Source organism: Chroicocephalus ridibundus, chromosome 4 (assembly GCF_963924245.1).
Source record: "Chroicocephalus ridibundus chromosome 4, bChrRid1.1, whole genome shotgun sequence".
In the NCBI taxonomy this organism is placed as follows: domain Eukaryota; kingdom Metazoa; phylum Chordata; class Aves; order Charadriiformes; family Laridae; genus Chroicocephalus; species Chroicocephalus ridibundus.
Window position 1 is genome coordinate 60,222,872 of NC_086287.1, and position 12,849 is coordinate 60,235,720.

Here is a 12,849-nt window from a genome sequence, read left to right on the forward strand (position 1 = left end):
CTGTTCCAATGCTTGATAACCCTTTCAGTGAAGAAATATTTCCTAATATCCAATCTAAACCTCCCCTGGTGCAACTTGAGGCTGTTTCTTCTCATCCTATTGCCTGTTACCTGGGAGAAGAGAAAATTCCTTTCAGGTAATTAGAGAGAGCGATAAGGTCTCCCCTCATCCTCCTCTTCTCCAGGCTAAACAACCCCAGCTCCTTCAGTGGCTCCTCCTAAGACTTGTGCTCTAGACCCTTCACCAGCTTCATTGCTCTTCTTTGGATGCACTCCAGCACCTCCATGTCTTTCTTGTTGCGAGGGGACCAAAACTGAACACAGTGTTTGGGGTGGGGCCTCACCAGTGCTGAGTACAGCAGGATGATCACTTCCCTAGTCCTGCTGGCCACACTATTTCTGATACAGACACCAGGATGCTACTGGCTTTCCTGGCCACCTGGGCACACTGTTGGCTCATATTCAGCTGGCTGTTGACCAACACCCCAAAGTCCTTTTCCGCCGGGCAGCTTTCCAGACGCTCTTCCCCAAGCCTGTAGTGCTGCATGGCGGTCCTACAACAGACTCCCACCACAGTATGTCTTGCTGGCCTTCCCCCTGATTCCTACCCAGAAAGACTCAACCCTGTGGCCACCATTGTGAAGCTCTAGACAGTCAAAACACTCCCTGATATACAAGACTACCCCACCACCTCTCCTTCCTTGCCTATCCCTTTCTCAAGGGTTTATAACCCTAATTCCTACATGACCATTCTCAAGTGCTTCTGTGGTTTCTAACACATCGATAACCCCTGCGTCTTTGTCGTCACATGGCTCTCCAGCCCCTGACATGGCAGACCAAAGCACCTCACTAGCGTCCCTCAAACACTGGTGTGCCTCCCCAGACTTATCTCTGGCAAGCTTGGCTTTATCCCTTTCCCTCTTCAAATCTAGTTTAAAGCTCTTTCAATGAACCCTGATAACTCCTGCACCCTTCGAGACAGGGATACCCACCTGTCACCAGCAGGCCTGGTGTCATGTAAATCGACTCATGATTAAAAACCACAAAATTCTGCTGGTGACACCAGGCTTGGAGCCAGGTATTGACCTGCTGGCTCTTCCTGTTTCTTCCCTCAGCATTCCCTACAACTGGAAGGATAGAGGAGAACACTACTTGTGCTCCTGATCCTTTAACTAGTCATCCCAAGGCCCTGAAGTGTCTCTCGATTGCCCTCAGATTTCTATTGAAACAGTTAAGAATAAGGAATTAAACTAAACCCATTCTTTAGGTGTTTGTTCCATCTAGCAGAACACATTTGAAATAAATGTCTATCAACTACCAAAAAAGAAACTGTACTACTTTAGAAAACTACTGTTAACAGATTCACTAACATCTCCGTATAGTTTTAAAAAGCAACATTTAAAACACTAAAATAGGAATCACAGCAGAACTGTTCTATAATTACTTCACATGACCATTTTTAAATGTATCTGTCTTTGGATCAATACCTTATGAAGGTCCTCCTTTTCTTGCCGCAGTACTCTGCACTGTTTTTCTAGTCCTTTCAACTTGTGTATAGAGTCTTCATGTTCCTGTCGGAAAGCCACTGCATCTGCAAGCTGTCCTTCCAGTTTACTTATATCTGTAGATTAATATATATTAAAGATTTACACCAATAAAACAGGCAATATTACTCAAGCAAACTGGCATCACTTTGCTCGGAAAATCAACTTCTTTCCCATTCCCGCCATGTTAGATTGTTTAAGGTAATTTTGGGGCACTGACACCTCCAAATAATTTTAATTTTCTCAGCCTATTAAAGAAACCCTCCCAAAGACTGTGATCTCTAAGTGAACAAGCCTTAGCACAGGGCTTTGTTTTGTTTTTAAAGAATGCAACTTCAGCCTTTGAAAACACTGAAATAAACTTGAGTTGTTCTAATTCCAGTTCTAGTAATTTGTCTACTAAATAGTTTTCATTACATGACAAGCAAGGCTACAGTCAGTCATTAGTGCATCAAGCAAGACAGGAAAGGACTATTTATAGGATTAACAGGGAATCATGGAATGGTTAGAGTTGGAAGGGACCTTAAAGATCACCCAGTTCTGCTTGAGTTCTACTGATGTCTGTGGCAGAACAGGAAATTTGACCTATCTATTTAGGGATCCCAAGCACTGCTGTAATGATTAAAGTATTATTCTTTTCCTCACTTCAGCATAAACCTCATCCCACCCCACATGAACAAATACTACTTCTTTTTAAACCAGACCATACTGCCAGTTTTTGTATTTAACAGGATATCATTGGCTGAAGAGCTAGATAAACCCAAACCGCTTGCAGAAGCAGCACCTTAATCTAACTATTTTGACTCAAATCTAATTGTAGAATACACAAGAATAGCTCTTTTTTGGAACAATAAGCTATGTAGGACAGCTGAGCTGATTTTTGCAATGCACACACCTACAAAAGGGATCTATTGCCAAACTGCCGGGGGGGCGGGGGGGGGGAGCACGTGGAAAATCAGCATCAGCAACTCAGCATCTGAACTCACTTATGCTGTACTACGGGCCCCTATAAACCTCTCAGCCAAGTCATCAGGATTCAAAACTACCATTTTGTTTATCACTGATTTCCACTTAAAAATTAGACGCTAACAGGAGGTTTGTATGGATAAACTAATAGCATTGTCAAGCAACAGATTTTCAGTGATATGGATGAGTCAGTCTTCTCTCGGGACAGATGCCAGTATTTGTTTTTCTGCAATGCTCAGTGCTTCCTAATTAATGCATCACCAGACAGAAACACAAAGGGAGCAGGAGCTCAGAAATATCTAAATGTGACCTATTATTATACACCCCCCCACCTATCCCCTTACGTTACTAAAGACCAACTATAGTCTTTTCTCCCCACTGTCTCTTCCACCTGCCTCCAAGTAAAACCCCTCCAAACAATACTCCCCCAAAAAAGGAGGAGTAAGAGAACAGGATCTCTGGAGATTTTTAGGGAAGCACACATCACGCAAAATATTTAACTGAACCCATCCACACAATTCATTGTACTCTAGACTCCCCATGCTAGAATATGCTATCAGGTTAAGCAACTGGAAGAAAAAGTTAAGTGCTCATCTGGAAAAACTGAAATGCCTCTTAATATTGAAAGAGACTTTAAAAAACCCTTTATTTTTTTAGCACCTCAAGAACATGAATTCTGATTATTGCAAAAAAACCACTACATAATGTTACCAGGAGTAGCGAACTAAATTGCATTACTATAATTACCATACCAGAGGCTTACCTGTTAATTTGTTCTTCAACCGTTCAATTTCTTCATTTAATTTTTTAATCTCCTTATCACGGCTTGTATTTACTGTAACACACACTGGACCTTGGAGGTTCTGCATTGTCTGTGTAGATTCTTAAAATCAGAAAAGGAAGGAAAAGCTTTTCAATAAAACACATTCCAATTCCTCCTAATCAGCAGAGCTAAAGATCCAAACAAACATAAACCACTAACCTTGCAGTTTTCTGTTCAAATCCTGCTTTTCTTGCTCCAATTTCCGTATTTTCTTTTCATAGCCTTCTATTTGTGAAGTGTTCTTTAAGTCACGCTGTACATCCGTATCTTTGGTTACAGTGTCAGACTGCATCGCACTCTTTAAAGTGCCTCTATCAGATAAAGAGCTGAAAACAAATACGTAAGTTAGAACATTTTAATAAATACTCACAGCAGTCTACAGCAGCGGCATGCTAGGATTCCACCCAATACACACCTTAAACACACAAGAATAATTAGTGCAGTAATTGGTAGCATTGAGTCAACTGTCAGGGCAGACGAAGTTCTTATTCCCTAGCTACTGCAGCATTAAGATACTTGTATTCAGGACTTCAATGATGCTGACGTACATTCACTTTACAAACTGCCTGAACGAGTGAAAATGTTACCTCTCCTATGCTAAAGGTTACTACTATCTTAACAGCAAAGTAAGCAGAATGGAAAGTGGACCTGCACTGAGAGCTGAGAAACAACCCAAAAGTTTAGTTTCAAGGGTGACAAAGATCGATTTAAGTTAAGCCACAGCAGGATTTCACTCTGAAAAGGACGAGATGCGTGTACTGGGTTCTTTCTGAAATAGCATTGCATAGGGGTAACAAAACCCAGAAGAAGGAAACCAGGGAATAACAAACCGGGCAGAATAACCTTAAGAACAGTGACAAGTATATGTTTGAGGGATCTTTGAAGTTAGATGGAGGCCATTTCAAAGTTGGGCAGACTTAGCCTACCAGCAGGACTTGAGCAGGACAGCTAATTCTGAACTGTTCCTGGCAGACACACACATGGACAAGACTTGCTCTCAGCCACTCACTGCAGGAAGAGCATGCTTATACTCAATTGCAAGTAACACATCTAGTCCCTTAACTTTAATTTAATTCAAATAGATTAAGTACTAAATACAAAAGCATCTAATCCCCAAAAGCATGATCCAAATACGTTCAGGCACTTGGAAGAAAAAAAAGAAGGGATAAAGGTTTATCCACAGGTGCACCTATGGACATCAACCTTTCTACATGTTAATAAAATGAGAATTTCATAGATTAGCTGCATTTAGGAAGCAAGTGTAATGAATAGCATATTCTTTGCTTACCTATCAGTTGTGTATGTAAACCCAACAAACGGTAAATGCAATCCAGAAAAGCCTGTATGAGAACTCGGTGGCACCACTTCCTGCATGAAAACAAAATGCATGAAAACCCAAAAGACAACCCATCCAGGCTAAAGGCATTTGATTTACCCTCAACAGTTAAAGAAAGACAACTAATGGAAAGACTTTTCTTAGTGCATACCAAGTCACAATTGGCAGTAGAGCCTTCCATTGCCGCTGGAAGAACTTTATTTCAGATTAGGTTGTTTAATATAATGACTTGAATTTAGGAGCCTCTTGAACCGGCACTTGAAAGGACAGCATTTCAACAAATTCAAAACACAATGCAACCATTAAAAGAAAACCCAAAATTTCAAGTTCTTAATTAAAAGCGACCTGGCACCAAAATGCATGCTGTTAGTTTTAGTATGTCAGTTACTGTTAGACACGTAATCAAAAAGCATGCCAAAAGCTCTTAATTTCTTGGAATACAAGACGATGAACAAATTACCACAAAAGCCCTCTGCTCCTCTTGACCTGAGTTTGTAAATTACTACACAACAGAAATGGAGGAGGGGAACACCAATGTCCCCACTCCAAATGCCAACCTCCTGGTTCTTATGCGAGTGGAGAAGTAGCAGTGTGAGCTTTCTCACCCGGACAGCTGTGATTGCAAGCTGCATGGAGAATATATGAGTATTTCTGAAGACAGATTTTTTTTTTTTTTTTTACCTTTGAAAAGGAATAAATCCAAACACTAGCACCTTGTAAAGGTAAACCAAAAGGGCAGCTAAGGGTTTCCCCCCCTCCCACCTAGATATGTTTTAACTTTGACTGACCATGTCAACAACTGCTACCATTCAGAAAAGCAGCTCACAATTTCTGATTATCCAAAATGACAAAGAGATGAAAAACTTGAATTTTTCACATTTTAAATTACTTATTTTTCATCTCTTATATTACTTACTTTGAAATAAGTTCTCACTACTAACTTATAGTGCAGCAAGGTTACATATTTGCATTAGTAATATTCAAAAACAAAGACTCACTGGATTTCTTAATACATCATCATCTACATCAAAGTTTGAGGTGTCAGAAGGACTGCTAACATCTGGAATGTAAGGTGCTTCTAGGTTTCGGATGTTGTCCCAATTAAGTCCTTCAAAAAATGCATGAGACTTAAAATCCTCTATTCCATTCTGTCCCAGTCTACGCTCCCTACTGCAGATGAGTCGCTGAATAAGATCTTTTGCTTCTTCAGATACATCTGTAACATGGGATGGAAACTGAAATCGTTCCTAGAAAACAAAACGAATAGAGAAATTTTTGAGAAGGAATCCATTCCATAACTTTCAACAGCAATTTCAAAAAGAACATGCTAAATTACACCAATAAAACTGGAAATGAATAGGCAACCATGTTCTAGTTCCAGTGAGCAGTGGCAGAGCACAATGCATTACATTCAGTGACAGATTTTTTTGTCCTTGAAATCCATTTTAAGAACAAGTAATCATTTCTCAATTTCTTTAATACAGATCTATTTGAAACTACCTGCAATTACAGTAACTCTGTTAGGAAAAGCAAACTTTTTTAAGAAGACATACAGGAATCTTAACACACTATACTATATTAAAGATCATAAAATAAAGGCAGACCCTCACTGGTATTTTTAGTCACTGATCCACTGATCTCCTGAAGATGTACTCCTTGAGATTTTATTAATTCCAACTCTAAAAAACCCATGATGGTAGCCAGTTCTTTACAAAACTTTGTTGTATTTAAGGCTGTATTTTTCTAATTTATAGGTTAAATATCTGCTTTTCTTACCAATCTACATTTTGCATAGATTTATAGTGTCATAAACAAATGGAAGTTCTAAAAATTTTAATTTCCACTAACATCTGAAATTACTCTAGGTAAAAATCAGGAAAACGTTTTCTGTATTTTAGCTTGCTACTACTACCACTGTATAGTCAAGAAGGGTTTTTGTTTGTTTGTTTGTTTTTTTCAATAAACAACAATAGCCTATATATCCCTTTTAATAATGCAATTTTTCAAGCTTAAAATTAGATCATTAGGGACCAAATCAGCATAACTGAAATTGAACTTTAAAACTTCCATTGAAAAACATACAATGATATTGACTGTGTGTCCGAATGAGACTAAAAACTTAAGTCTGCAGGACAACAGCTTCAGATTTCCTCCCAAGTAGTTCAAGAGCCAGGCAGCCATAGTTTACACTGCACAGTTTGTGTACATAGTTTACATTTGCAACCAGTTAGTTCACTGAAGAAATTAAAGCAAGAAAGAGATTAATATTTATCACAGCAAGGGTGTCAGCTCTGGCAATGGGTTTCACGTCTTATCCATCACCATTTCACTGTGAGAGCAGAGCATTGTAAACACCAGTCAACTGCGCTCATCCTGGGGAGAAGAAAATGCAATACTACAGCCTACACAACAGCTGCTGGCTACCTAGGGTGAGTATGCGCATCAACACATCCTCCTAATACAGCTCCTGAAAGGACACCAGGAACTGGTTTATTCTTATTCTCTAATGTTCAAAATGCACACAGAAGTTCCAACATTTCTCTACCACTTTGACCCTGGACAAACCCCCTGACGTCATGTTCTTCGTGCAGCTCAAGTTCGTGTTCTTCTACCGCTTCCACTCCGGGCAATCCCCCCAACCTCATGTTCTTCATGCAGCTCATGTCTACCCTGGTTGACTTGCCTGTTCCCTTTTTCGTACTGTTATCACTGACAGAAAATGTGTACAGCTGTGTAAATAATACATTACTTCATTTCTCCTGCACAGCCCAGAGGAAACTTTAAATGGGCCTAACATGAGAGTTGGTTTTAATTTCGATTTTGTGATGATTGCTTAGATTTTCCAACAAGAACAAGATCAGCATTTAGAGAAAAATTTCCATTTGACAAAGAATCAAATTTCTGCAGTTCAGAGAAGCAAACATTCCTAAAACCTGAACCAACAAACCTACACAATATGGTTCTAAAGCATGGTGAAAAAGCAAAGAACTACCATCACTTAAATATCTTTAAGTTATAACAGTTTCTCTGTAAACCTTATAAGCTCAGTGAATACATAAAGGTTTAATACAGCTCTTACTTCATGATTCATAATCTTCCCATAGGTTTCCACTAACGACTCTGCATAAAAGGGTGTTTCACCATACAGCATTTCATACATGCAGACACCCAGAGACCACCAGTCACATTCAGGCCCATATTTTCCCATTCCATCTTCCATTGCTTGCAGTATCTCCGGAGAGATGTAGTCAGGTGTACCCACTGCTACTGAAGACTGTACCTGAAAAATAAGGCAAACATAATCCTCGTAAGTTTTCAGGTTCTCTCAGCAATTTTCTCACACAAACAGCAGTATTTCTGACAAACAGCGACACCAGGACATGATCTGGGAAAGGGAGATATTTATACAAATCACAGCAATAAAGAAAATATTAAGAAAGTAACAAAGACTACATAGATTAAGTTCAAGTCCACTTCTACATAAAATCCGTTAATGTATTTTATCCAGAACACAGCAGAAAACTCAAAACGGTCATACTCGTTGTGAGAAAGCAGGAAGACAATAGGAGAAAATGTTTTGCCTTTTTGTCTGTTTAGAATTGCAACTAGCTGCCAGAAGTTGAAATGAAAAATGATTATGTAGGGAGTTTGAGTCCTATGCCCGACTTTACAGTTTCATTTGAAGATCACAAACCAAGGTCCTCGGGCCAGTAGTCCCCTATTTTTATTATGTCAGAAATTGGTTTAAAGCTTACTGCATAATGTGCAACTGGATGCAATGCAGGGGTAAGGTGGCGAATTGCCCTGTGCCCAAGTCGTAGGGAAGCCCTGCCCATCAGGGCAGTGGCAGAGCAGTTCTCATCTCTAGGAATATGTTCTCGGGATTCACATCCAGTTATAATGGCTCCTTCCAAGTCATTCTGCATTTTAATATGGTAAATCCTTGGCAGGCATTTTATGACTACAGAATGTCACCAAGACCTGAGTTTGTGCCAAAAATCGGTGAACGATGTTGCGTGCCATAGTTTGGCAGGACTGGCACCCCTGGAAGCACTCTAAACTAGGCAAAACAAACAAAAAATGTCACAAGTGAATTAGCTTTCAGGGCTGTATCCAATCTGGTGCACAAGATGGCCAATTACCATACTGTTGCAGTTCCATTTCTAAAAGGCATATAAAACAAACTGCTGATTAATTATCTCCTCATTTTTGATGACTTCTACTTTAAGTCTGCCACAGCTTCTAGGTTTCCTGGTCACCTGTGGTTCCTACACATAAATCATACCAAATTTTTATCCTTTTTGAACAACTGATCTCTGGACAGTTCATAATATCTCATGAGAACTCAAATGTCCGGTAGCAGAAAGGATGAAAGTCAGAAAAACATAGCAAAGGATAACTTTAAAAGGTATCAGCCTGGAAAATAAGAAGATGAAGATGACAAAAATGTTTTTATAAGTATATATTACTTATAAATTACTTATTACTTCCCTCAATTTTTAGCATGTCAATAAGCTTACAATCTAACACCTCCCTGATGCACACTGACATATCTAATACCTTTAATACCAACAACTCACTTAAAAGGTCCTACTACCAGCAACCCAATGAAATTTTGCTTCATACATACTGTGCCATCTTCACTCATCTTCAGACAGGACCCAAAGTCTGCCAGTCGTATGTGGCCATTCATGTCCAAAAGAACATTATCAGGCTTTATGTCCCTGTTATAACAGAAAGAAGTGAAAAGATTTAAATATAGAACATTAGCTCTGCTTGTAAAGATTAATCTTAACATCAGAATAACAGAGAATTTTATGTTGGATACCCACAGATGCAAACTCTTTTTATTGCAGTATTTACGACCCTCTCCTCCCAGTGAACTCACAACTTTGCCTGCAATATTGAAGCCTTAGATTACATCAGAGATTCAGCTCAAAGTTGAACTGTGAATAGTCAAATAACCAAGCAGAACAATTATGGTGAGTCATATGACTGTAACAGATAGGTAGTTTACTTCACCAACATCATTTCAAGGTTATGTGTATCTCAATATATTGTTTAGAGGCAAGAAAGATAAAAGAGAAAAGACAATCTTTTAATCTCATGTTTTTCACCAAGATTTATAACCAACTTTTAACTTCTTATCTAGAAAAATTTTTTTACTACTTCTCTAAATTTTGTCTAGTATTTCTGATAGCCAGTATTTTTCACTTGCTATTCAAAACTTTCGATACGCTACTGCACAGCACATTTGCTTCTCTGGGTACCCAAAGACCTTTGCGTCCTGTGTATATGCAGAAGTTACTCTACAAGTCACTGAACTGCTCCAGCTCTGGGATCAGGGCAATGCTATTTCAACAAGATACAGTAACATTAGAAAGTCTCCAATATCACAACGTGCCTTTCCTACTCTTAGATATACATAGCAGGCTGTAAAATGCTATACGGCATGCCAAAGCTACTAAATAACATGGAACTAAGACTCCCATTTCATTGCTTGATACTCTTTTTGATATCACGAAGGCAGCCAAAAAGGATTTACTAAAGAGCACGTTACTGGAATTCAGTCCACCAATTAACCAGACTATTTCACAACTTTGTACTGAAATTCACACAAAGTAAAGTATCAGTAGAAGATCAATCATCCAGACGACTTAGTAAGACAGTCCTGATACATACTGTGTTGGTGGTTTTTTTTTCCAAATTAATAGCCTCAAAATATCCCAAATGATTTTAAGAGCACCGAGCCAGTATGTTGGGAAGGTGGCGAGAAAGAGAGAAGAGCAAGTGCAGAAAACAGAGTCAACTCAGTTATGCACCGATTCTGCAGGCTAAAAAGAACATCCATGTCTTCCAAAGTAACATATACCAGTCTCCTTCCCTCTCTTTAGCCAACACTATCCAGGATTAGCTCCCAACATGCTAGCATATCACCATGCAAATTTGAAATACTATTATTTATCTGAGCTGACCGAAAAGATAACGAAACCTATAAATGCATTGATTTAGGGTGGTTGGTTTTTTTTTAGATATCATATTTATTTAAATAATACTATCTATTAGTAATAAATAAAACCACATGAGCTTTATGTTAAACCCACCAGTCTTGTTGCACCATAAAACACTGTATTTCTTTTCAAATAGGAAGTTCCAAATGCCACTACATGTGCTTAAAAACTTAAAAAATTGAACAATAGCTTCAGCTTAATTTTTGAGGAAGAGACTAGAATTACTAGGAACAAGAAAAAAAACCATGCTGTAACACACCTTGCTACATAGATGTGGAAGTTGACAATGTATGATTTTTTAAGGTGCTGAATTCCACAGTTTCACACTTGAGGAGACTTACAAGAAAAACCATGACAGGTTTAACAAAGGGTCCTCATATGTGTAAAAATCCCGCCAATCTGATAAATTTTTCCAACACAAACTTGAATTAACACTTTTTAACCAAGGGCTAATGCTTTGGAATTAATTAATGAAACTTCACTAACACTAACCCTGTTGCTCATTAGCAGTATTAAGACAAAACAGTAAATGCTAATCCACGTCTGTCAACATACATTAAATGCATACTGACTTGTTATAATACAGAAAAGTATGTGCTAACCCAGAAAACTAGACATGTCACTATGCTTTCCCAATAAACTCACTAGTAAATTTCTATTGTTAAACTTATTCCCTACATTTCAGTTCCAGATATTGTCAAGATTCCCTTACAGCCCCATAACCACAAGCCAAGCTCAGTGGGTGCAGAGGACTATTAAAGCTTATCTACAACTATACACCAATTTGTTTGGTTTTTAAATGGCTCACAGTGCCATTCGAAGCACGAGCCAATCTCAACAAACACATCTCTGCTTTTCTGCTTTGCATGCAGATCTTGCTGGCCTAAGGGAACACTGTTTCTGTTCAGAAAAGCTTAATGCCTCCTCTCTGAGCTCCACCGTTTCCTATCTACAGCTAACAGGTCATATAAGCCTTTAAAGGGTCCTTGAAATCCTCTCCAGAGCAATCATGCTTCCTCCTAATCCATTCCAGTTGCCAAGCAGTAATTTCTTGGGCATTCATACATCTCCTATTCATAGCGTTTGTTTTGGCCTCAAGAGCCATTCATTCCTACTGCGGCAACAGACCTTTCAGCCCCATGCAAAGATGTAGCTGGTCAGTTAGTCAGGCCACCTTCCTCAGAAATAGCTGCAATGGTGCTTCTGGCGAACATTTGAGTCTGTAACATTTTAAAATCCCCACATACCATCCGCATTTACTCACAGAAGTATCACAGAGTTTATGTATCTTCTCTTTCTAATTTTTCAACAGAGATCAAAGTCCAAACAGAAGAGTTCAAAGTGTTACAGTTTGAGAATTCCCTGTGTCTTTTAAACATTATTTGTAAACAAAAATCACCTCACCGACCCAATGGTTTTCACCCATAAATTTCATAAAAGAGACAGTAAAACTGCCCTTATTTCACAGACTAAGAAACAAAGGCATAAAGAGGTAAAGGGACCTGGCCAAGATGTACCTGCCAAGTCAGATTGAAAGCTAGCATGAAGTCTACTTCTCCTGAGCCAGGACTTGCAGTCACCTATCGGGGACCTACTCACACAGTCATAAACAGTTTTCAGTTAACTGAAAAACCCCACTACTCTCATACGCTGTATTTTCTAATTTTGTTTACTGAAATCAAGCTATAAAATTAGCACATAAAGGGACAACTGCAAAGGTTTCCAGAATTAGTATAATTTTGCTTCCTAGTTGACACATCATACATAGTTGTTAAATCTGAAAAGCAAACAAAGGATAGAAATTCTCCCTCGATCAAGATTCTTGCAATGATGAAACAAAATATTTAGCAAGTGCCTCCCTTGCACTACTCACAGTTCTAAAATAGTTGCTCTAAGAGGAAGCCAAAAAAGAAGCATACAAAGTGTACTCTACCTTCCTGACCCATTTCCTCTGACAGAGCATGAGGAATATTTTATATTCTTAACTACTACAGAACACATCCTCACTTAACATGATGGTAGGCACTGATCAGGAATATACATGGTGTGTGCAGAAGCAATTAGACCAGCAGATGCCCACGCATTACAAAAACCGTTTGAGGATGACCTCAGGTCAATACACGCAGTGATGTTATCACGGGCTCACTGTGTGCAAGTTTTGCAGAACATC

At 38.9% G+C, this 12,849-nt stretch overlaps 1 protein-coding gene across 6 annotated transcripts in view; it reads right to left on the reverse strand.

Annotated features, from left to right (window-relative positions):
- CDC42BPB (CDC42 binding protein kinase beta) overlaps nucleotides 1-12,849 on the reverse strand; it is a 98,231-nt gene that overhangs the window by 33,346 nt on the left and 52,036 nt on the right. For all 6 annotated transcript variants that reach the window (XM_063333115.1, XM_063333112.1, XM_063333111.1 and 3 more), the window contains exons 6-12: nucleotides 9,299-9,392; nucleotides 7,748-7,948; nucleotides 5,667-5,915; nucleotides 4,621-4,700; nucleotides 3,492-3,658; nucleotides 3,273-3,392; nucleotides 1,487-1,620 (exon numbers count right to left, since the gene is read on the reverse strand). In XM_063333115.1, coding sequence (XP_063189185.1) covers nucleotides 1,487-1,620; nucleotides 3,273-3,392; nucleotides 3,492-3,658; nucleotides 4,621-4,700; nucleotides 5,667-5,915; nucleotides 7,748-7,948; nucleotides 9,299-9,392 — 1,045 coding nt within the window. The remainder of the gene's footprint in view (nucleotides 1-1,486; nucleotides 1,621-3,272; nucleotides 3,393-3,491; nucleotides 3,659-4,620; nucleotides 4,701-5,666; nucleotides 5,916-7,747; nucleotides 7,949-9,298; nucleotides 9,393-12,849) is intronic.